Source organism: Gopherus flavomarginatus, chromosome 6 (assembly GCF_025201925.1).
Source record: "Gopherus flavomarginatus isolate rGopFla2 chromosome 6, rGopFla2.mat.asm, whole genome shotgun sequence".
Lineage (NCBI taxonomy): Eukaryota > Metazoa > Chordata > Testudines > Testudinidae > Gopherus > Gopherus flavomarginatus.
In genome coordinates this window covers 98,658,139-98,683,733 of record NC_066622.1, presented here as the reverse complement: position 1 = coordinate 98,683,733, position 25,595 = coordinate 98,658,139, and the positions used below count along the sequence as shown (strand labels likewise).

At 44.8% G+C, this 25,595-nt stretch overlaps 1 protein-coding gene across 4 annotated transcripts in view; it reads left to right on the top strand.

Annotated features, from left to right (window-relative positions):
• Positions 1-25,595, top strand: part of PALD1 (phosphatase domain containing paladin 1) — a 187,507-nt gene that overhangs the window by 68,157 nt on the left and 93,755 nt on the right. For all 4 annotated transcript variants that reach the window (XM_050959371.1, XM_050959373.1, XM_050959374.1 and 1 more), the window contains exons 2-10: positions 2,674-2,868; positions 3,583-3,685; positions 4,554-4,733; positions 6,606-6,770; positions 7,566-7,726; positions 8,506-8,581; positions 17,107-17,258; positions 18,865-18,961; positions 20,397-20,501. In XM_050959371.1, the coding sequence (XP_050815328.1) occupies positions 2,674-2,868; positions 3,583-3,685; positions 4,554-4,733; positions 6,606-6,770; positions 7,566-7,726; positions 8,506-8,581; positions 17,107-17,258; positions 18,865-18,961; positions 20,397-20,501 (1,234 nt within the window). The remainder of the gene's footprint in view (positions 1-2,673; positions 2,869-3,582; positions 3,686-4,553; positions 4,734-6,605; positions 6,771-7,565; positions 7,727-8,505; positions 8,582-17,106; positions 17,259-18,864; positions 18,962-20,396; positions 20,502-25,595) is intronic.

The following is a 25,595-nucleotide window of genomic DNA, read 5'->3' as shown; positions in this document are numbered from 1 at the left end:
TTCTCAGAGGCAGAAGACACTGGGAGTACTTTGTGCTTTTTGCTACTGGGAAAACCTCATATCATGTAATCGTGGCACCTGCTGGCTGATATGGGTGACATAAATTTAGATATTGAAGAATATATGACAGTGGATCCATGGTAGTTATTGTCCTATTCTGTTCACCTTGCCCTCCCTCCCGCAAATCTTAAAGCAAAATGTCCCTCTGGTAGGTTCTCTTGGTAGAATGGAGTTTAAAGGTGCATATTTTTCCCTCACCAGATGTCCCTATGTTAGCAGGTAGACAAAGGGAGTTCCGTACAACCCCTTCTAGCTAGGGGGATTCATAACAATAGGAGTGAAGAGTTTTATATGAAGGGGGAGGAAATAAGAACCTCAGGAAGGGGCTGATTTGATCTGAATTGCACCTCTTCCCCCATCACAGTTCCCATAACTTAACCAGGTTGAGGTGGGGTGCAGTCGTTCTGCTGGAGTATTGCCCAATGGCAACAGTGTAGAATGGGTGCTTCCTAGTACTGAAAAGTAATTGTCCATGAGAAAATAAAAGGAAAAAATATAGGCACCCAACCTTTCTGTAAAACCCACTTCTAAAGCATAACTATCTTCAGAGCTAGAATGTTTCCCTTATGGCCTGAGAGCCAGTGACAGCCAGCAGGGAGCGACTGAAGCATTTGTCCCTGTTCTTCCAGCCCGGTTCCTCAGCTGGAATACAATCTGAGCCTTTGCAGCACGTCCCTTGGATCCAGTATCGCTCTCCCTGCAGCTTCCTCATATCCCTTGAAATTAGTCTGAGAGATCAGTATTTCTATCGAGGAAAAACTGTTTTCATTTTCCTCTTGCAAGCCTCTCACCTAATTTCCAGCCTCCATCACCATTAGTTTAGTCTCATGCTCTCTATTTAGTTATCACTGGAAAGATGCTCATGTGTACTTGTCTGCTGTGTTACTCCCAGGTGGTGGCTGAACTCAGTTCATCCCATCCTTCCTTCCCCCGACTCCTTTGAACTATGTTTAAAAATGAGGTGAAAACCAAGAGGAGCAATGTGGCTGCTGGGACAACTGAACTGAATACTAAGGATTGAGTAAGAGGCCAGGCCCTGTTCTGCGTCATATCCCTTTTTCTAAAGTTAAAAGGGTCTTGCTGTGAGGAAGAGCTCTCATTCCCCTCCAGAACTTTAGTGAGGACATAGGCAATATTTAGAGTGCCGTTCAGTACGTCTACACTGCAATTAGACACCCATGACTGGCCTGTGCCAACTGACTTGGGCTCCTGGGACTGGAGCTAAAGGACTGGTCTCTAGGACCCTGCAAGGCATGAAGGTCCCAGAGCTTGGGCCGCAGACCAGGCTGGAATGTCTACACTGCAATGAAACAGCCCCTTAGCCCGAGGCCTGTGAGCCCGAGTCAGCTGGCCTGGGCCAGCCACAGGTATCTAATTGCAGTGTAGACATAACCTTTCATCAGTAGCTTTCAAAGCCCTGTGCAAAGGGGAAAGCAGATGGAGAAAGTGCGGCACAGGAAGCTATGTTTTGCCCAAAGCCACTATAAGGGTACTTCTAAACAGTGAGTGACAGCCCAGGGTAGTGAGTCTTCAAACCTGAGTTGGCTGACTTGGGCTTGCAGAGCTCATGCTACAAACAGCTGTGCAGATGTCACAACTCGGGCTGGAGCTTAAGCCCTGAAGCCCATGGGCTTTCAGAAAGGGGGGCTGGGCTTCAGAGCCCTAGCTGCCATGACTACACAGATATTTTTAGTGCAGTAACACAAGCCCTGCCTGCCCAAGCCTGTTGACCTAGGCTCTGAGACTCACTGCCCTGGGTTGCAGTTCACTGTGTAGACGTACCCTCTCCAACTCAATGGCAGAGTGAGGCGTAGCACCTAGGTCTGCTGGGACAGCATGAGAGACTGCAGTGGCACATGCTTATGTATTCCTTGAACTGGAGGGACAGAGACCCCACCTTAAACCATGAGAGGGGAGTTCAGCCTACCTTTAAACAGCAAGATAGCTTAGCATTCATGACCAAGGGGACAATGTGTGTCCGTATCCTGAAATGCCAGATTAATTCCACATATTCTTTGGAGGCCATTATTACTTCTTTGCAGTTTTATTTTATCTTTTGAAAATTGGGAATAGATGAGTTAAACCTCCTGGGTTCAGTTTCATGTAGCTGACTCACCAATGAAACATGGAGATGTGTGTGTTTTGGTTGTCTGTCTGATGCCTGGTGAGAGTCCCTACAGGCTGACATGCATCTGCTCAGGAGAGGATGTAGTCCTGCAATAGCAGGGTTGGAATGAGGGATGGCCAGCCCCATGTTTGTTTGTGTGATCGGGGTGCTGCTGTGAGAGCTGAAGGATATAACTGAGGTGCACTGGCAGAGTGATGTGTGTGAACGGAGGTGGAATCTGCCCAGGCAGCTGCCCACACTCTCTCTGGCTCTACTCACGCTTTCACGATTATTAAAACCAACCAATTATGTGTAACCTTTAAAGGGGGAGACATGGTCAACAATTGTCTGTACAGTGTCAGATCTGAGCCTGTTTAAGTGCAGCATCTGGTAATTCTGCAGTGATGTTTGGTTGGCGTTAAGTCCTCTTTGGATCAGCCCTAATGTTTTGTCTCCTTGTTTCTCCTCCCTTTCCTACTGCCTGTTCTTCTGGCTGTTTTATGAAGCTGCCTGTGGATTATGGGTACAACTGCCAGCACAGCTCAGCAAACAGTCTCAGCAGCTACATTTGAGAACGTTCACAGCAACGAGACCATGGAGGACCGCCACTCGCTTAGCATCCATTCCTGCCAGACGATTGGCCTCCACAACAACAAAGCCAAGTCCATCATCACCAACAAGGTGGCACCTGTTGTCATCACGTGAGTAGCTTCAGGCTGGAGTGTTTCTGTAAATCATGTAACCATCCGGAGTTTCTCTTCTGCTAACGTTCTAGGAACATTGCCCTACTGGTTTTGTTGAAGACTAGGGATTCTCCTCCTTTCATTCCCTCAACCTTCCCAGCTCTCTGTGCTGAGAGAACAGACCTTCCCACAATTAATTTCCTGGAGAGAAGTAGTGAGTTCTACAGCCTGCCTCTGCCTCCTGCTTCCCCTGCAGGAACAGCCTTCAGGAGATCAGGTTCCTCTTTCCCTCCCCTCTCCTGCATCCCCAGATGAGCAGACTATTTGGTGGGTGCAGGATTCAGGACCATCCTTTTCCCCGACTCCACTTTCTCCACCCTGTCCCATAGGAGCAATCTGGCTCTGGCTTGTTGAAGCCTCTGCCAGTCATCTCTGTGCTGCCAGCAACTGTTCTGCCCCACAGCCTGTGTAGCATATCTGTGGTGGTGATTACCATGTATAGCACACAATTTAATTTTGGTCACATGATAACATTTCAACCAGTGGTCTTAGTTATAGACAATATATCTTACTAGAAGTTTACCAAGTGAATAGGATAGGGGCGGGTGGCTTTTTCACAGCATGTGTCCCTGAGCTTCAATCCCTTGACCTTCTTGGTCAATAAGCCCCATGCTGACTGGAGAAAAAGCCTTTGTCTTAAATGCTGTATGTTTTTATGTCTGGCTTTCACAGCTACAACTGCAAAGAGGAATTTCAGATTCATGACGACCTGCTGAAGGCCAACTACACAGTGGGGCGGATTTCAGAGACCACGTCGGAACACTACCTTGTACAGGTAGAGGCTGCTAACTCTGTTCTGCCATGGGCATGCTTTGTCACAGTGTATCTAGAGCAAGCAAGTCATATTACCTGAGGTGAAAATTATACTGTGCATTGTATGAGCTAAGGGAAGGGTAACACAGCTGTGCAGATGCAATGGGATTCATTTCAGAAACCCTGCAAGCATTGTTATTGGGGGCAGGGAGTGAGATTTCCTTGGAGGCTTTGGATCACCTAATTCGATCCCAGAAAGGGGTCCCTGTGCTTGTGGGGATGGAGGTGGGTAGCTGTTTGGGAATGGAGGAGGAAAGGAGAGAGAGAGAGAGGCAGCTGAGGTTAGTGTGCTGTTATGTGAACAATTTCACCCCAGGCAGCTTTGCAGTCTCTCTGAGCAGGCAGGCTGATGTTTACAAACATGTGGAAACCTTCATTTCTAGGCTGTGTTCATGTGGGGTCTAAGCTTCATATGGGTATTTCACTCAGCTTTGAAATGGAATCAGACCTGCTGCTTCAATGTATAATCACCTTCAGGGGAAAGACCTGAAGAAATTTTCCTTCATTGCATTTGGCTAAGTGAATTCTGAAGTTGTTTTGCATTTCTTAGAATGAGCAGACACTATGAGCTGGTAAGACGCTGTTTCTGCTTGCTGGTACTCTGCTTTCCCATTCTGCTATGTGCTTGTGATCAGGGATGATGGGGGTATGGGTATATTGAACATATGTCTAGGAAGAGTTTCTTTTGAGTGAAGTGGTTGAAATACACTTCTTGGTCATCTCTTGCCCCTCTCCTTCCTGCTCAGTTCTATGTAGATGCTTAGTTTTATACAAAATGCTTGTTAATTCACACTCAAATTGTTGTCTTTTCTCCACCACTTATTTTGCAGGGGAAATATTTTATGGTCAGAGATGTATACAGTAAATTAGATGTCTTGAACACTACAGGGAGTTGTGGAGCTCCAAATTTCCGACAGGCCAAAGGAGGGTACGAAGTGTTTGGAATGGGACAGCCCAGTCTGAATGGATTCAAGCAGGTGCTGCAGAAACTCCAGAACGATGGGCACAAGGTAGGGGCGTGTATGTGTGTGAGAGAGAAAACAAAACGCACAACTAGCTAGGTGATAAAAATTCCAATGTTCCATATTACATGAGCTATTCACCTCTTAATGTGCATACATACTCCCATCCATCAGTGAGAATGGGAGTCACAAAATTTATTCCCAGGTACCAACTGAATCCTTGTAGAGTGAACTCAGATGCACTGAAAAGCTGTTTCTAATAAAGTAGAATGTAATCTTCAAATGGTTTAAAAGCCCTGTGAAGTATGAATAACGATTTTGCCTAGAGCAGGGGTTCTCAAACGGGGTCGTAAGATGCTTACATGGGGGTGGCAAGCTGTCAGCTACAGAGTGCTGACAGCCCCAAGTCCCCATTAAATTAAACCCCCTTGTTTTTAATTTATAAGGGCGGGGGGGGGGTTGCACTCAGAGGCTTTCTGTGTGAAAGAGGTCACCAATTTAAAAAGTTTGAAAACCACTGGCCTAGAGTGAAAAAAATGCATTCTATGAGTTTTCCACTGTATTTCTTAATTGGCTCTTGTGAAGAGTGTGACAAGGTTCCCAGGGTGCAGTCTGGACTGTGGGGCCACTCACCGCAGGCTGGTGGAACAGAGGGCTATCCCTCACACTGTGATCCTGTTGGCAAGCTACAAACCTCTGTCAGGTACTGCACTTACACAGACATCCGCAGGCAGGGACACACCTAACTGAGTTACATCAATGCTTGTCCTAACCACTCTTGAGTGTGAATTAAACTGTTTGAGTTGTTTGGATGTAATGGCTCCTTTTAGAGTTCTGCAGCTCCTGATTTTCATTGACATATTGGGCCTGTGGGTAACTGTGGACAGTATGAAGTGAAAGGAGCTGTACAGTCTCCACAGGCTGCTGCTGTTGTGAGTACACTGTAGCTGTGAATTAAGTCAAAATATAAACAGCTTATTGCTGGTAAATTGTAGTTTTAGACAAAAACCTGTTGATGTGTGATATAACTACTTCCAGACAGCAGCGGAAGGGACCCAGGAACCTCACTCTGGGCGCTGGTGGATGGGGGATCCTAGAGGTGTAAGGCTCCTGTGGATGTTGTTAGCTGCAGTCCCCCTGTAGAATATCCCAGCTGGTAGCATTAGCCTTGAAAGAAGCTGCTCTGCTCACTTGGACGTGGATGGAAGTAGAGTGATGCTCTGCTGGTGTTGCCCCTTACTGATTTATTTTTAATCCTTCTTATTCCCCTTTTCCTGAGATGGGTAGCTGAGAAGCGCTGTCCGTGGCAATGAGAGTGGCATGAAAGAGAAGGTTTGCCTTCTACAATTCACACCAGTCATAAAATGGTTCTGCCTTAAGAGCTGTGACTGAAATAATTACCTATAAAAATAAGGCAGCCTTCCAAAATGTTATGCCCCTCACTCATCCAGGACAAACGCTTGATGATGATGACGATGATTATCATCTTCATCGTGGCACCAGGATGTAAGTAATGCAAATATTAGTGAATGTTAATGACACCTTTTTAAGGCTGTCATAAGCACATGTGGTGACGGGATTAAAACTCAAGGTCTTAAGTTCCTCCGAACACACACAAAAAATAATGAAAAATAACAATCATGTCTCTCTAATATCTTCCTTGCACTGTCCCCTTGTTGGACACGGAGACCTTCACTCCCTGAGCTTGACTGGGGAAAAATTTGTACAGCAGTATCTATCTGTCTAGGTTAGCATATCAGGCCTGCCACTATATGCCTCACAAGCTTTTAAAAACCAGAATAACAGTCTCTCTAGTCTAGTCTCTCCCTCTAGATGCTGAGCTCAGCTAGGCATTCATCAACCATTCACAAAGCTGGAGCAGTGGAGCATGTTGGCTGGCATGTACCTGTGTCTTTGCAGGAGTGCATCTTCTTCTGTGTTCGTGAGGAGCCTGTTCTATTTCTACGCATGGAAAATGACTTTGTGCCCTACACGCCAAGAGGAAAGGAGAACTTGCATGAAAACCTGCACAACCTGCAGAGAGGGGTCAAAGTGGACGACATGGAACTTGCAATTCGGAAAGAGGTGATTGGGAGCCATAAGGAAGCTGTTCCACTGTATGAAATAGCAGGGTCTGGGATGTCTGTCAGTTTTGGTTTGGGGACTGAGGTGAACTGAGGTGAGTGTTTGGCAGAGGATGGGGACAACTGATTGGAACCCTCTGATAATTCTGATACACTGTATTGTGGAGGAATTTTTCACTGTCCAGTGGGAAGTGACCCTTGGGAGGGGCCATGTTTTTATATATAAACCCATATATATATAAAAATCATTTATCAGCTTTACCTGGTGACTTTTAATGGTCAAGAAATAGAGGCTAAAACCTCACAGAATCTTACATTGCACTTTGTTCCTGACCTGAAAAATCCCTGCTCTGGGCCCTCACCCAGCTTTGCAAGTAAACCAAAGTCCTGACCCACAAGCATCCATGCTATTCCACCTTTGAACACCTGCACAGCTCTGCCATTGGGTCTCCACTTAGACCTGCAGCTGCTCTCATGCCTGCTACTTCAGTTCGAGGTCTGCACACAATTTTACCAATTCACCTCAATCCTTATGTGCAACATCCTCCTTCCTGTTCCGGTCCTGAGCCTCTTGTGAGCAGGCACTGTCTGTTGTGCCAGATTGTGTAGCATGAACAAACTTCTAGTGACCAATATGTTGAGCCCAGTCAATTTGTATGTTTCCTTTGTCTAAAACAGCACATGCTGTATTTAAGAACTGCGATTCCCATGTGCTGCTGTGTTGGAGTTGAAAATGGGGATCAAACAGTAAAACAGTTTGTTTTAAACATGCTTTTGTTGCATTTGTTTACTGAAGATACATGATTTTGCTCAGCTGAGTGAGAACACATACTACATCTATAATGACATTGAACACTTCAAAGATGAGCCACACTCCGTGACCATCCAGCGCGAAGAGGATATCCATGTGATGGAGGAGGTGTACAAGAGGCCTGTCTTCCTGCTGCCATTTTACAGGTAATCCACAGACACATACGACATTCCTTGCCTTTAAATCACCCACGTAGTTTGGCAGCCTCTTCTTTGTCTTTTCTGCTCTTTCTTCTCTCTTCCTCTGCATGTTTATTCAAAAGAGTTTTATTTATGCCATGCCAAGGGAACCAATCAAAAATTCAATCTTATCAATATTTTTCCCAAAGTCCCAGAACTGTAACATAGACCGGGTGTTCTCGTAAATGTACTTCTTGGTCATGCTCCCAATCTCTCAGAAGTCACAGATTCTGTAGTTTCAACATGTGTGCTTGGACTCTGGTTAGAGGAAAGGAAGGAAGAGCCCTTCTGTCCAGCTGGAGAGCAACACTGATGGGAAGTTCTGTCCAGGCCACCCTATTGGAAGAATGGGAACTGTAATGCAGCCTCAAGGCTGAGAGGTGTGAAGGGAGGGAAGGAGACTCACAGAACGCCCAGCATGGATGTGCATTTCTCCTTCCCCCATAAAACCAGGCTGTTCTCCACCCAAAGGATGAATGGCAGAAGCACTCTACTTTTATAACCATGAAAGATCCCCAAAACATGTTGATAATCCTCTTCTAAATTTAGAACTGCAGTGACAATTACTGAATGCGTCATTCTTTTTACATCATTTCTTCTTTTAAGTGAGGCCCTCACACACATCAGAAAGCAGCATTTCCAGTTGTCTATGTTCTAGAACTTTAATAAAGTGGAAAATCTGCTTATTTTCGATGACTGGTGTTTTGCTCACATCCTGATGAATGTTGTTTCACTGTGTTTGGCAGGTACCATCGGCTGCCATTGCCTGTGGATGGGGCACCTCTAGAAGCACAGTTTGATGCTTTCACCAATTTCCTCAGGGTAAGGACTGCAGACTGTGGAACCTATAAGGTGTCTCACATTAGCAGCGTGGAGGCAGTTAGAGTTAAAATATCAGATTGCTGCTAGTCTTTCTGGTCATGCTAGCAGAAATCCCTTCACTAACTGCCATCTGATTGTTCTTTATTTGCCCCCAGAGAAGCTACTTGGATCAGATGCAACATCTAATTTTTAGTGAGGTTCTTGTTTTATTTTATTTTTTTTAAAGCCAGGTTCCCTCCTGAGATAAGGCTTAAGGGGGAGGCAAATGACTTGGTGAAGGGCACATGATGGGCCAGTGGCTGAGCCTGGGTTAGGGCAAAGGTCTCCCTGAGGTCAAATGTGTTAAGCAGAAGCCCAATGGCCTGCTTAATGTGCACTTATTGAATGGGTTTAACATTAATTGCCACAACTCCAGATCCGCATCCCAACCTGTTGGCAAGTATGTGTGTCTATTTTTAAACTTCTTTCGAAGCTTCTAGCTTTGTGGTAGCTGGCCAGAAATACAGTGCTGAACCCCTGTGGTTCAGGAAGGAGCACCTGTCATGATGAGCAACAGTATGGCACAACTGGATCGAATCCAGTCCCAAAGTGGTTTCCGTAGTTACTGATGGGATTGATCCAAGTTCTGACACACAAGTGCAGCATGTGAGAGATGCCAAGAGCACAGCGCTCTGCCTCTTTATCGCAAAGTTCTCAGGAGTGGTTGTTTGCCTCTGGGGCTCTTACAATGCTTAAAATAACTTGGGGTATGAAAATCATGTTTGAAATACTTTCCATTACTGATGCACATCTGGCTTGGATTCATAGTGGTCTTGTGGCTGTTCATTGGCCTCTGAACTGAGTTGGAGGCCTTAGTTCTGTTCCTGGTTAACAATGGCCTGTGTTATATTTGGCACTATGGTGGGGGGAGTGATCCTTAGAGATGGTCTCTTCAAGTGAAGGTGAGGTATGTTGGTGGGACATTGCAGGGGAAGCTAGCTGGTATTGCTTGTGCTGTACCTGTTCCATGGATAAACTGAGGGATTGAGTCTTCAGGGCTGCTGTTCTGGCACTTCTCACCAGAGAACTCTCACACACAAATAACCACTCATCTTTTGCCAGGCCCAACCCCTGTGTGTGGCTATACAGAGCACTGGCCCCTAGGAAAAAGTGTATATTTTGTGTGAATTTCAAATAAGAATTTTTTATTTCAGTAGGATTTAAGGAGAGTGGAACAAAGCGTTTTTCTGGGAGCCAATGATAATGTCACTAATGCTTTCTTGGTACCAAAATCTGCTTAAGAGTGAGATTTTTTTTTTTGTTGAGACTCGAATTGTCTCAATCCTAAATGATAAACAGTTGCTTTGAATTCATTTTGCTTCAGATGTAGTCATATGTTCTTACTCTGATGCAATGTATTAGAAAAACTGCAACCTGTGTTTATCTTAGCTCCTTCCCGTTTGAGGTGCATGCTGAGGGCTTGTATTCTTCCAAAACTCCTGCTTCATGTTCTTTCACACATTCTCCTTTTTGCTCTGTCTTTTTTGGAGCTGGATGTAGCAGAGTGCATGCTCAACTGGTTGGAAACCTCACCGTTTTTGTATGCAGAGAGCTCTAAGTGCTTCTTGTTCCCATAAGACCAAATGAAATACAAAATCTATTTTCTCTTTTCCTCCATCACCTCTCACTCTGCCTTTTTTTTCTCCCTAGACCATTTACTTTAGCTATTAATTTCTCTGCTGTTTGTAATTTGGATAGAATGTCTCCAGATGTCTTGACCCAGGTATGGTAGCTTCTTTTGGACTAAAGCTCACTTAATCACTTACTCCTGCTTAATTCTCATCAGTCCTGTAAATTAGGAGCTGTTGTACTCAGTATGACATTCTGCATGGTGCAATCAAGACCAGTGAGGGGCTGTCTCACCCATGCCTGGCAAATTTAGGTGTCTCTCAATGCTTTCTATATCCTCCCTTGGCCACTCATAAACAGCCTTCCAGCATGCAGGTAACACCCTCAGTGTCTGTGTATAGCTGCAGATTGCCAGCCACACATCAGACACACACTAGCTTCCACCTGCCTGGGTTACCACTTGTAGGGTGACCCGAACACACTCCCAGTCTCAGATTTTCCTCCAAATTGTGTGTACTGCACTATCCAGCCTCACTTGGACAGTCCAGATATATTAGGTCCATTACCCCTCTAAAGATAGAACAGTTTGCCACCCTAAATGGAATTCTCCACCCAGTTCACAACCCTGGATTAGCCTTGATTAAAGAATAAAAAAAAGTATTTAACTACAAGAAGATAGGTTTTATGTGAGAACAAATGTAAAGCATTAAAATCAGAAAAAGTTACAAGAGAAATACAGGTAAAATGCTTCCTACTACTAAAACTTAACAAATTAGACTTGGTTCAAGGTGAACTCCCTTACCACACGTTCCCAGTAACATGGCTGATTGAATTCTCAGGCAAGGATCTGCTTGCAAAGTCCAAAGGCTGTTTCTTTTCTTTTCTTAGGTGAAAGAGAGAGCGGGAGAGACCTTGGAGTGTTTTTGTCCCTCACTGTTTATAGTCCAGTCCCCCTTAGAATTGCATTTTCCTAACTTAGGTAAAGTTCATTCCCGGTGTGAAGTTGGAGTTATGGAGACTCGTGGTGAAAGAGATTTCATGCTGCTGTTTGCTAAGATGCAGATCTGTTTGTTCCTTACCCCACCCCAACCACCACCAAAGAATGGCTGCTTGATAGGTGGTTGCCCATCAACTTTGATGACACCTGGCTAGAGGCATCATCTTCTTTTGTCTTTGAGAAACTGGTTTATCTAGGCTTGTTTGGTAAACAAACACATTTCAGACTTAATTTCAGTTTATGTTTAACTTTATATATAGTATTACGACATACATTTCAACATCATGTTATTGTTCAATGAATTATTAGGCTTCAAATGATATCTCACAAAGCATATCTTGTACAAAGATTATTACAATACTGTGTAGGTTGTGAATAAAAGAGTGTATTCTGTCACACACAGTCAGACGAATCTAACCCCGAATCCTATTTCCAACAGTGGGCACTGGGGCAGATTAGGGCTTTGTGGGGCCTTGGGTCAGAGCCAGTGGGGGCCCCTCCCCAACTCCTTTCACCTGCAGCTCTTCCCCCCCCCACTCCTGCTGGGGAGCATGGTCGGAGTGTGGGGGCTTGCCCCACTCTGCCCGCCCGGTGCGGAAGAGTGCCAGGCAGGGAGGGGCAAGCCAGGTGTGGGGGGTGCCTATTTTTTTCAGGGCTCTCCAATTGGCTGGGGCTCCTGGGCTTGGGCCCATTGGCTAATCCACCACTAGTGGGCACAGCTAGAGCTTCAGGGTGAGCATACGGAACTGGGCAATTTTGGAGTGATCCACCCTTAAAACCTCAGGGTTGACCTGAGGTCGGACCTCACTGAGAGCACATCATAATTCCATAGTAATGAGCAGCACAAAGCAGGTGAAGAATTGAGTGCTCTCATTTGCTTTAATTACTTCACAGGCTAATTAGAGAATGTGAAGAGGCCAAAAGGCAGGAACAGGGATATGCAAGTTTCAAGATGGTTTGGGGAATTTGCTTTTTCTCTTCGAAAATGATTTTTGTGAAGACATTCCCTACTTGAGACCCAGAGCATAAGATGACTGCTTTACTTGGTAGAAATGCTATTTCTGCACTTCCTAGTTCAGCTGATTTACTTTGAGTGTATTTATTTTTTATTAATCTAATTTATAAAATGCACCTAATAATAACAAATCAATATGCAGACATCAGCTGTGACGCAGAGAGGACCTAATTTCTGCAGCTTTTGTAATAATTAAAACAAACAAAAAACCTCCCCCCCAACATTCTCCCAAACAGCATCTATGACAAAAGGTTGAGAACTGAGATGAGCCTTATGCTCTGCCCTGAAAATCAGGAGACTTGTGCTAGAAGAGTTCCAAAGATCAAACACTATGACTTGCTTAGTTTGTTTTTGTTTTATGCTCATCATAGAGAGACTGTGACTGTCAGTGTGACTATGTCATAAAGCAGGGGCTAAGATAGGGAGGGGCGTGAATGCTCACATGCCCCTCCCCAGATGGCTGGTAAGGGGCACATTCCAGAGGGGGTGGAGAGTCACAGCTGTGCTCAGGTAGTGCCCTGCTCTGGTGAGTGTCTTTCTTGCAGTGATGGGACAAAATTGGAGGGCTCAGGGAGGAAGCAGGGGGGCTGTTGAGGACATGGGGGATGATTGTGGGGATCATGGGCAGCATAGGCCAGGGCTGGGAGTCTGGTAGGGTGGGGTGGCAGTAGCAAGGAAACAGCCATGTGGCCTGGATGGATGGGCAGACATCTGATTGAATCAAAGAGAAGCACTGAGCACCTCTCTGGCTTGTAGGAAAAGAGTGGAGTAGAGTCTGTGTACCTAGTGGTGGCTCAGGGGTGAACGCTTGCTCACTCCATTGTCATCCCAGAATCCCAGGTCAGAATTAAAATACTCTGGATTTCCTCCCTTACATGATCAATCCCTTAGGATTAAATATGGTAGGACCACAATTCCCAGGGATTTTCTGTTCATGCCATCGTGTCTGCAGGCAAGTGAACTTCACCTTGCTAAAGCCCCTACTATTGGGGTTGACAAGAGCATCTCAAGGCCATGGGCCAGATGAGTTCTCTGGGATGGGGTGTAACTGCTTGAGCTCTCTGGTTGGATGCTCACGTGGTTTGAACTGGGATTTTCTAACATGCCCAATGCCCCTTCCTTGTTTCCTTGCCCCTCTTCTGAATGGGCAGGTCTAAACTTGGAAAATAGGCAGTGTTTAAAAATGTGTTTGCGAACATGCTTGAATTATCACGTTTTTCAATACAACCTATTTCCTAGTCTGGACAGGATGGGTCAATGTCATATCCCCACATTCTAGTCTTCCCTCCGGTATAGTCTTTAAAGAGGGAAATTGCTCTATTGTATAGCAAGCAGGGCTATGGGTGTGTTTTCCAGCAATGTGTCTTTTGGTTTTCATTATTCACTCTCTCCTAGCCTTGAGACAGAAGCAGTTGCTGACTCTAGGCTCCTCTGAGAGCCACAAATCCCTCTCCTGTTTTTGCTGGGAGTGTGATTTGTATCTAGTGCTGCAAGAGCTGTACAGCATGTTTAGCTGGTGGCCTCTTTTCACGTTATGCCCTTAGCAGCACGTTCCGAGGTGGCACCTTATTTCGTGTGTAAAGTCTTTTCATTGAAGAAGTTTGGATAGGTCAGATGGTTTTGTTTGCTTTAGCACTCTGGTTTCTGTAGGTGTACAGCATATGCGCCCTATTCCTATAGTAGCATTTTGGTGGTCTTGCTATGTAACAAGAGAGCCACTTCCAGCTCACATTGGAAATACAGAAAGTAGCATTGATGGTAATGTTTTCACTGCAAAGAGTTTGCCAAGAAAGGACAAGGACAAAGTGGTGTTAGCTGCTCTCTCCCCCCAGGTGCAAAGTACACAACAGGTGTTTAGAGATCCTGGGTCACCTTACTGCACCCACCCCGGCAGTAGCTGAGTGTTACATGGATGGATAGATCAATATTATTTCTATTACAATACATGGATACTTAATAGGGGCTTATAAATTACAAGCTTTGAAAATACTGTATACAGAGTGGGGTATTAGACGGTATTAGATGGTTTGGAAGCTATGCATATTGTGTACAGTGGGTATTGGAAGGTATGCTATACTATATTGTATACAGTGAGGTATTGAAAGGTATAGAATATTTGTTGCACTTTAAAAGCTAGGGGTACAATTAATCTGTTGTAATTCCACAGACTCCAGTGAAATTACGCCCGGGGCAAAATTGGCCTGGTAGATTTAATTATTTTTCTGTACTGCGGCAAAAATATCATATGGCTTACATTGTTCCAGAAATCCTCAACAAACATTCAGTTAGTTATTGTTTGTTCCCTGCACTTTAGTGTAATAAAAACTAAAATGAAAAAAGAAATTGAAGGCTTAAGCCATAAAGCAAGCAGGTCAAGTATAATTGAAGTGACTGAGCAACACAATAGGTGTCCAAAAATTGGGCTGCTAAGGAGAACCTGGTGTCTGGTGGAGAGATGCAATAGATCTGCTCTGCTCCCAAAGCCAAACAGAAAGTAGCAGGTCATTGGTGATAGAGGAGATAAACCTGGCCTAAGATGATCACACCACTATCTGTTCCTGGTATTACAGACCTAAGCAACAGCTCTCTGCTTGTGCATCTAGTGTGCTAATATAAATCATTTGTTATCTTAGTGTTTGGGAATGTGAACAAGGGATAGGACTTCACTCCAAACAGTGTTTTTATTCAAATAAAGATGGATTATTTTTCTATCAAAACCTCACTTGGTTTGGTTGTAATTATAAATCTGTATGCAGTTGTGTTGGGGTTATATTTATTCACAAGACTGATTCTGGCACTTTATTCTAAGGTAATAGTGAGCACACCAAAGAAGCAAATGACAGAATGCATAAGAATTTCTGAGAGTGCTCTTTTTTTTTTCCTGCATCTGAAGAAGTGAGGTTTTTTATCCACAAAAGCTTATGCCCAAATAAATCTGTTAGTCTTTAAGATGCCACCGGACTCCTTGTTGTTTTTGTGGATACAGACTAACACGGCTACTTCCTGATACATTTTTTTAAAAATAATTTCAAGTGTCAGCAACATACAAATTAGCCTTAATGCTAGCCATATATCAGGACAACTTTCTTAAGATTTTTAATGCACGTGCGAGACATAGAATCTCAGTTCTTGTCATACGTAGCTCTCTTTTAGAACAGTCTCCATCTGCTATTTCATAGTATTGTAAAACATGACATCAAAAGTAGCACTAGAAACCAACAACACCTTTGTCTCATGAGTACCTGCCTTGAACCCTGCTGCATACCACCGTAACCTTTAAATTGTGCCCTCTTGCTATCAGCAGTTACTAGTCGCCCATGTCATAAAGGATTTTTCTACATTTCACAATTGAACATTACACGTACACTGCACTGGAATCCTGCCCAGAGTATCCTAAGCTCTTCTTTTTTTTAAGAGGCTACATTAGTTTGAAACTTTCCTAGTCAACCCATCTATCCCATTTGTTCCTCCTTTGCTTCCTTGCTCCTTTATAAGCTAAATCAAATTCCAAGGGGAGCTTCCTTGTGGGATTTGCCATGGAAATGTTTGGGAAACAGTTCATTGCCATTTACTTCAGTGAGGCCAGGATTTCACCCCTTAAGTTTAATAATGTGAGCATCAGTAGGAAGGGAGAAGCAGTGGGTGCCCAGTCAAATAGCATCAAAAGGGGGCAGTTCACATCTCATGGCAAAACTCTACCTCTGTCATTTAACATTTCTCTCAAAGCACACTTCTGTATTATGTGCCCGGCAAAGCCACTGATTTTGTTTTCTGATTTTCTTCAATGCAGTCTTAGGTATGTGTCTTATTTTTGGTGAAGTTACATGCTAGATAATACTTTGTCCAGCCTTGAGTGCAGGGGACTGGACTAGATGACCTCTCGAGGTCCCTTCCAGTTCTATGATTCTATGTTCATAGATTTTGATGCCAGAAGGCACCATCCTATGTTTGTGAGCAGTCCTGATGCACTGTCTCATTCCCTCATGGAAGTACTTGACCATGCAAAATAAGCAGCTAAAATGGCAAAACATCCTCTGTGGTTAACCTTGTGCCTTTCTATATGTCATTCTGTGCTTTAGTGACTTCCCACCTGCTCAGATCCCATTTCAGGAATCCTCTGGTGATTGGTATTTGTCCCCAGATGTACTTTCAGGGAACAAATAGATCCTTTTTGGTCTCTAACCATCCCAGTTTCCATCCACTCAGTTGCTGTCTGCAAAACTTGGCTTTTGAGCTCCTCTTTAAGTCAAGCTCTGAGAGCTACAGAGTCCAGGAAGGTGACGTGGTCAAAACACAAGACTGAGTCAGGCAATCTGAGGGTACATCTATCTATGAGCAGGGAGGTGTGATTTCCAGCTCATGTAGATGTACCCACGCCAGCTGTGCTTGAGCTAGTGCCTAGAAATAGCCATGTCTGTGACGGCATGGGCTAGTCACCAGAATACAGTCCCCTGGGTATGTACTTGGGCAGGTATTCCAAGAAGTTGCCTGTGTGGCTGCAGACATGCTGCTGATTTAGGCACTAACTCGAGCAGAACTGGCAGGGGTATGTCTATACAAGCTGGGAATCCCACCTCCCAGCTTAAAAGTAGACATACCGTGAGTTCTAGTCCCAGCTCTGACACTGACCCACCCAGAGTGTGAGTGTGACCCAAGTCATTTAATTTCTGCATCCCCTTGTTTCCCTATGTGAAAATGATGACGATGATATTGAACTCCCTTTGTAATGACCTTTGAGATCTCGAGATGGAACTATGGAAGCACCAAGTAATATTATTTTAATGTTTGTCTTATAAATACTGAGCTGCGTACTGTAGTCTCCTTGCTGCTTGAATGTATTCACTGTGAAGCATTTTATGATGTTCTGTGTGAGAGATGATACATTTGTCTCTATCTCATTTATAGGAGAGTCCAAACCTGCTACGGCTCCAGGACCCCAGCAGACTGCCTCCTGCTTTACTCTTCAGCTGTCAGACTGGCGTTGGCAGGACCAACCTCGCCATGGTCTTAGGCACTCTGGTGCTTTATCATCGCAAGGGAGCAGCACAGAAACAAGAGTAAGCATGCCTTCACCCCTCCCCTTTTAGATAGCTGGTGGAAAGAAATGGGGAGGAGAGTGCTGAGGGCTTCCTTTAGTACCAGAGCTTCTTAAATAATGAACTTGTATTTAAGAACAACCCTCGCATGTTAATTGCTAAAGGTGCATGTATTGAGGGTGCTTTTTACAGGAAGGATTGAATTGCTATAGAAATTTTCATCAATTCTTTTTAAAAAAATTTTTTTTGCAAGGGGTATGGCCCTTTTCAAACCTTTGTGATTTTGATTGTGTGACAGTGTGAGGGCAGGTCTACACTCAATGTTGCGGCTGCACAGGTGTAGCATTTTCGTGAAGACGCTCTGTGCCAACAGGATAGAGTTAACTCATCAGCGCAGTTAATCCACCTTTGCAAGATGCGGTAGCTACATCCACGGGAGAACCCTCCCACTGACATCGTGCTGTCTGCGTCGGTGCTTAGGTTGGTATAACTGCGTTGCTTGGGTGTGTGGGGATTTTTCACATCCCTGAGCGGTGTAGTTATACTGAAGTAATTCCATAGTGTAGACCTGGCTATAGTGTGATCTCTCCGAAAAGAGACAGGATGACTACAAGCTCAGTTCAGCCACTGCACCACAGCTATTCCATTCCTGGTCTCTCTCCCGACATGACCTGCTCCAGAAGCCAGGCACAGTCTGTCTCATTCACTCTATCCACAGAGAGTGCACGAGGAGAGTTGGTGCTCTGGGCTCTGTATTAGAGACTGGAATGTGAGTAAAGGTATTGATGATTTCATTATATTCCCATTAAGTGTCATTTTGGGTGTGGGGCCCCCTTCATTAACATATTTGGGAGGGTAGAGAGCATGCCCAGCAGTAGCACTCTTGTGGGGTGTGGAGGGCTATTCCCAACAACATCACCTTCTGTCCAATGCCTCATTTACTCTTGTGTTCTAACAGCTTATGCATAACAGTGAATAGGAGCTCCCGGGCCATTTACAATACACTCCCCTCTCTTGGCCACTCCTGAGAAAGCCGCTTTAGGGTTGAACATCACCATACCCTTATCTGTAGCTTCCCCAGGAGCAGTTTCTCCTGTCTTTCTGAGGAAGGCTTTCAGACTCTGAGGCTATGCTATCTGTGTAGACTCTGACAGCTGTCTTCAAAATAGCCTAGGATGATTACCTGCCAACAGCACACGTCCTGGAGGAAAACAAAAATGAACACTATGGACCCCTTGCTCATGGGAAAGGGATTCTAAATATACATAATATAAAAATAGTACAATCAAATGGATGGATCATATCCCTTTAATCCAAAGACGTTTGAAATACAAAATGCAGTTGTTCTGGAATCAGAACTCTCTCTCTCTCTCAGCATTTCCCTATTTTTAACATAGAGCAAACTATTTAGAATCTTTCAAAATGGAAGACACTTGTAAGCTCAGCTTCTGTCCACTATCTTGCCTACTGGATACTAGGATGATTGGATGAATTATGTGAAACAGGATAGTTTCCTCTAAGATTTTAAACTGGCATAAATGTAAAAGAAAAGCAAAGGGAGGGACAGAAGAGATGAATGTTACTGTAACTTCAAACTTATTCTGTTTCTTTCCTTCCTTATTTACAGCCTTCCACATCCTGCTAATACTTTGTCAAGGGACCGATTTCAGGTTATTCAGAACTTTATTGACATGGTACCAAAAGGCCAACAAATCGTTGAGGAGGTAAGTGTGTGTCTGTGGCTATGGTTACATATGTAGGTATATCTCATGCTGGTGGCCCTCAGGCAGGTATGCATCCCTTGTGTGAAAGGGATGCGTCCTGCAACACAAAATCTTGGATTTCCCCCTGCATGTTTCCTATGTGTTCAGCTTCATAAAAAGATGTCAGCAACAGTTAGGATTTAAAATTTACCTCTATTGAGTGGCCAGGGGCTCTGGTATAGTACTGAGTGTAAAACAATCCCATGGTGGGACACTTATGGCAAAGACAAAGGGGTCACTGATGACTTTAGTTGCCAGTCCCAGCACAATATGGATCTCCTGGAGTTTGAGATGCTTATGTCACTATTTCATCCTTTCCTTGTGCTCTTTAGCTATAGACAACTAGTATCATGCGTTCCTCTTCAGACAATGTGGGGCAGTGCCGTGTTATAGGTGCTATGTGGGGAGGAGTCTGCTGGCATTCCCTAGTTCCTCAGCCCCCTCATAGCCTTTATGCCAATGCTTTATTTCTTCTGTGTGGAAGTCAGGGCACAGCTTTCATCAGAGCCTATAAACATTTCTCCTTGAGGAACCACCTAATATTTCAGTAGACATCCATGTATCGCAACATGGTTTGTTGTGGACCCAGAGGTGGGAGTTAAGGTTTGTTGGCATGTCAAAGATTTGTTGCTTTAACTGTACCGGTACAGTTAGAGCAGTACAACCCCCATAGTATCAGTATAAAAGTGTTTATACTGACATTACTTGTTCAGTTTTGGGAACAGCAATAAGCTATACTGGTATAAGGCACCTCACCACCACCACCACCACCACCAATGAGGTGGTGTGACAATACTAACGGAGTTGTGCTGCTCTAACTGTACCATGCTCTGACAGTGCTGGCAAAAATCACACCCCTAATTGACATAGCCAGTAAAACTTTCAAGGGTGGGCCAGGCCTTAGGCTATGTCTACACGAGGAGCGCTGTACCAGTATAAGAATATGGGGATCGTATGCCAGCAAAACACACCTAGTGTAAATGCAGCTTATGCCAGTAAAACTGCAGTTTTACTGTCATAGCTTATTCCTGCATGCTCCCCCCAACCCCTTCTTGGGTGAAACAAGCTATACTAGCAAAAGCGCAGCTTTGCGGTATAGCTGCATCTGCATGAGTGGATTTTGCCTGCATGCTTGTCTGTCACAGATCACACCTCCTTGCAGCACTGACTGACATAGCAATGCTGGCAAAAGTCTGTAGTGTAGCCCTGGCCTTAGTCACAGTTTCTTTCTCATAAGGTCAGAAGTAGTGACCATGGATTAGAGCAAGGAATTGTGGGTTCTGATACAACTGTGGCCAATAAAAAGAATCTTGTTGACTTAAGTAGGAACAGCTGGGAGAGGGTGAAATCTCATCTCTTACCTTCAATTACTGAATTCCCTTTTGATCTCTCCAAGGTGGACAGTGCCATTTCCTGCTGCTCTGAAATGCATGACATGAAGGAAGCCATCTATGAGTATAAGAAGAAATTGGAAGGGATTGGAGAAGATTACCAGATTCAGGTAATGGAGGGAGCCAAACTACAGAAACATGGTGCCTATTGAAGAGAATAATTCATATTCTGTTAACAAAAAACAAAAAATCTAGTACTAAGAGAATAGGCACTTTTTTGGGGTGAAATACAAATAGGATAGTGCAGGTGATGTACTTATTTTTTAAAAAATTGGAGTGAATTTTGTGCTGATGAAAGTCACCAGATTGACAGCTCTCCTCGCTTCGTTTAGCATTTTAAACAGTAGCTTGGTTATTTGCAGAAGAAGAATTTCCTGCCCTCTAATTTAAGAAGGGTGTCAGCTCGTCCAGTGGATATTGACCTCTCTGGGTGATATCTGTATCACACTCATGTTCATGCTGACAGCTGTGCCTCTAGGAGCAAGGCCGGCTTTAGGAAGTGCGGGACCCAATTTGAACATTTTCGGCGGGGCCCTGGCAGGGATGACTTAAAAAAATAAAATGGAAAAAAAAGCCTTTCATTTCTTTCATATATTATTTACTTTCCATAACTGTATAAATAATAAAATTATAAATTATGTACATTGCATCATATATGCTGCTGTTTGGTTATTAATGACTGCTGTTTCACATGTGTGGGTCCCAGCTGCTCCATGCCCACCTCATTGAAGCAGGTGTGCAGGGTTACTGTCCTGAAACTGCAGGGCAGCAGTGGATATGGGGCTGGCTGGAGGCAGGGCAAGGGGTGCGGAGTTGGTTGGAGATAGGGGGTGTGTGGGGTGGGCTGGCTTCAGGCAGGGCCATGAGGGGGTGCAGCAGGGGTTGGCAGGGCTGGAGACAGAGGCAGAGACTGGCTGGCTTCAGGCAGGGGGGTGCAGCAGGGGTTGGCTGGAGACAGGGCAGGGTGTGCAGGGCTGGTGCGGGCAGCAGTGTGTGTGGGGCTGGCTGGCTTTGGACAGGGCCACGGGTGTGTGGCAGGGGTTGACTGGAGACACGGCAGGGGGTTTTACAGGGACTGGCTGTGGGCACGGGGTGCAGAGCTGGCTGCAGGCAGGGGGAGCGGGGCTGGTGTGGGCAAGGCAGAGGGTGCAGCAGAGGCAGCTGGAGCCCCAGCCCTTTAAATAGCCCCCAAGCTCCCTGCTATCCCAGGGCTTTGGGGGCTATTTAAAGGGCCCCGGGCTCCCCAGCTTCTGCCCTGCCCTGGACCTTTTAAATAGCTGCGGGAGCCCTGGGGAATGCATGGGGATAGCGGGGCTCTGGCGGCTATTTAAAGGACCGGGGTGGCAGAGGCAGGCAGCCGGAGCCCTGACCCTTTAAATAGCCCTCAGAGCCCCTCACTACCTCAGGACTCTGGAGGCTATTTAAAGGCCCGGAGCTCCAGCCGGGAGACCAGGGCCTCGGGGCTTGCCGCGCTCTGGCTGGAGCTCCAGCCAGGAGAGCGGTGCCTCGGGGCTTGCCGCACTCTGGCTGGAGCTCCAGCCGGGAGAGCGGGGCCTCAGGGCTTGCCGCGCTCTGGCTGGAGCTCCAGCCGGGAGAGCGGGGCCTCGGGGCTTGCCGCGCTCTGGCTGGCGCTCCGGCCGGGAGAGCGGGGCCTTGGGGCTTGCCGCGCTCCGGCCGGGGCTCCGGCCGGGAAAGCGGGGCTTGCCGCGCTCCGGCCGGGGCTCCGGCCGGGAAAGCGGGGCTTGCCATGCTCCCACCTGCACTTTGCTCAAGGGAGTGGGACCACGGAAGACCCCTGAGCAGATCGCAGCCAGGGACCCGGGGTAAGTTTAAAAAAGAAAATGTCTAAGGCGCGGGGCCCTCTTAGGCGTGGGGCCCGATTCCTGGGAATCGGGCGAATCGGCCTAAAGCCGGCCCTGTCTAGGAGTGAGAAGGACTGACAAATTTGTCTTTTGTAAACATCTACTTTTGCTTGTAAATTGAGCACCTATTTTTCCATGTAAACTGAATACCTATCATCTAGAAATTACTGATAGCTAATAAACATGGAAGCGCATGATTTTTATTACTAAGTTACTTTTTAGAGGAGAGCCATGCTTTTAAATCCACACACAGGGTGGCTTAGGGGATAAAGGCACTAGACTGGGACTCAGGAAACCTGGATTCAGTTCCTTGCTCTGCCACTGCCTTGCTGAGTGATCTTAGGCAAGTCACTTACCTTCCCTGTGCCTCATTTCCCCATCTGTAACGTGTATAACAAAACTGACCTCTCTCATAGAGCACTTGGAAATCCTTGGATGAAAAGTGGTGTATGTGAACGAAGTGTTGTCGATTTCTAGTAATTCAGACAGACTGTTTTATAGGAGTTCTTGGCAGTGTCATAGTGAGAGTTCTGTCCTTCAGCATGATTTGGAGGCAGGAGTGGCAGTGGTGGTGGAGCAGCTCTTACATCGGATTTCTGTCTTATTCTAGTTTACAAACAAAATACTACGGTTCCTTCAAAAAATGTGGATGAGAATACAGTGCTTGTGTTAACTTCTCCCACGTAGTTCTGGTAGTGCTTGTCTTTTTCCAATCCTGGAATTCTCTTGAGCAGAGGCTGCCACTTGTGCCAAATGGTGTGGCTCTCTTTGTAGTATGGGCATTTGAGACAACCATACTCATTTTACCTGTGGCCTTGGAGTCTTTAATGTACATCCCCTGATAGTGAACTTGTCATTTATTAGAAGCAAGTTACAGGGTGAGTGAAGAATTGAAGAAGGATGGAAAGATGGAAATACTGTCATTTTTCCTTTTGAAGTCTCCTGTGCTTGAAGATATAAACAGGATGTACTGTGGAATTCAGGTGTAAACGAGACACTATAAACACGGATGATAGATGCTATTAGATTGTGCTAAAGTCAGAAGACCGTTTCTTTGCCAAAGGTTTATGCTGAAAAGAGAAGGAATGTTCCTTTCTTCCAAGAGAACACTTTGGGAAGGAAAATTCTCATTCCTGCTGATGAGGTGTTGATGTAGTTGTCTGAGGTGAGGTATTGTGTCAAAATACACAGGTGTGATTTTTATTCCTGTCAAAAAGTGAGGTGCGTCTGAGGGAGGAGGATTTCATGACTTTGTAATGTAAATGACATGCTCTTTACTTTATTTCCAGTTAATAACACTGACTTGCTTATGCCCTGAGGAAATAGTTGTGATTTCTTTATTGTTGCTGGGTTATCCTTAGCTGATGGGTGACTGCAGGAGTGGTTCCTTTTACAGTTGTGTGTTTGAAAGTTGTCAGGAGTACCTAAAGCCAGGGATGAGAGCTCCTGTTGTTGGTTGGATAGAGCATAATGAATCAATAATGTCGTAACAATAACAGTGTTCAGGATTAAGCTGCCACTCTGCTTGAACTCCTGCTGCTGCACCTCTGAAGACGAAGAATGGGATAAAGCTTTTTTTCTGCTTCCCTTCCAATCTTGGATGAAGTCAGAACTATAATATTATTTCATTAATTTGTTGTTGTACTGAATTTATGGGTGTGCTTTATAATTTACAGTATTCGGAATAAGCTGTTTCTGCTACCTTTTGATTGGGACTGATATCTTACCATCTCCTCCCACTCCAATGCAATTCTGAGTGAACCCTAGATAATGCAAATTAAAAGAAAAAGCATCCTATTTTTCCTCTTGCTGAAATATTCCGATCAATTGACAAGAAATGGGCAATGTTAGTACTTGCTGGAGGCAAATACCATGTGAGTGCACAATCAGAGCCATATAGCACCTTAGTGTAAAACCAGTGTTACTCCATTGACTTCAGAGGTGTTATTGCTGGTTTACACCAACATATGAGGAGACTCACCATCACATATACCACCACTTAAGACTTCCTCTCTTCAGCAAACTACATGTTCTATCCTTCTTGGGGAGGCTTTATAGAAGACTATCATTTTATAAGGCTGTCCCCTGAAGACCTTGGCTGCTACCTCTATTTGTAGGATCATCTTCCTAGGTGGGGTGGATAGAATAGGCTGTTTGTTTTCATTCTTCCCACCAAGGAGCATGAGCTAGAACCTGACCGGGCAAGTAACCTCTCAAACTGCCAGGCCAAATGATCGGTAAAATGGAATCTGACTGTGTCTAGTTGGGGTTCAATTATCACTGAAACTGCTGTCTGCCAATCATCCCATTCTTGATCCAGTGGACAAGCAAACTTGGCAGGAGGGTTAGCTCAGTGGTTTGAGCATTGGCCTGCTAAACCCAGGGTTGTGAGTTCAATCCTTGAGGGTACCATTTAGGGATCTGGAACAAAGAGGCCCTAGGGAATTATAGACCAGTCAGACTAACTTTGATACCTCAAAAGATACCAGAACAAATGATTAAACAATCAGTTTGTAAGCACCTCAAGGATAATAGGGTGATTAAGCAATAGTCAGCATGGATTTGTGCAGAAAAAAATCATGCACACCAACATAATTTCCTTCTCTGACAGTGTTACTGTCCTATTGGATGTGGGAAGCAGTAGACTTGATATATCTTGATTTTTAGTGAGGCATTCTTATAAGCAAACTAGGGAAATGTGGTCTAGATGAAAGTACTATAAGGTGGATGTGCAACTGGTTGAAAAAACATACTTAAAGAGTAGTTCTCAATGATTTACTGTTAAACTGGGAGGATGTCTAGTGAGGTCCTGCAGGGGTCTGTTCTGGGTCTGGTACTTTTCAATATTTTCATTAATGACTTGGATAATGGTAGGGTATGCTTATATAGTTTGTGGATGACACCAAGCTGAGAGGGTCTTCAAGCACTTTGGAGGACAGTATTCAAATTCAAAATAACCTCGGTAAATTGAGGAATTGGTCTAAAATCAACAAGATGAAATTCAATAAAGACAAGTGCAAAGTACTACACTTCGGAAGTTAAAATCAAATGCACAACTACAAAATAGGAAATAACTGGCTAGGTAGTCATACTGCTGAAAAGGAACCAGGAGGATAGTGGATCATGAATATAAGTCAACAATGTGACGCAGTTACAAAAAAGGCTAACGTTATTCTAAGGAGTATTAACAAGCGTCATATATAAAACATGGCAGGTAATTGTCACACTCTGCTTGGCAGTGGTGAGGCCTCAGCTGAACTATTGTGTCCCATTTTGGGCAGTACACTAAAAAAAAATGGACAAAGAGCAACAAAAATGATAAATGGTCTAGAGAACTTGATC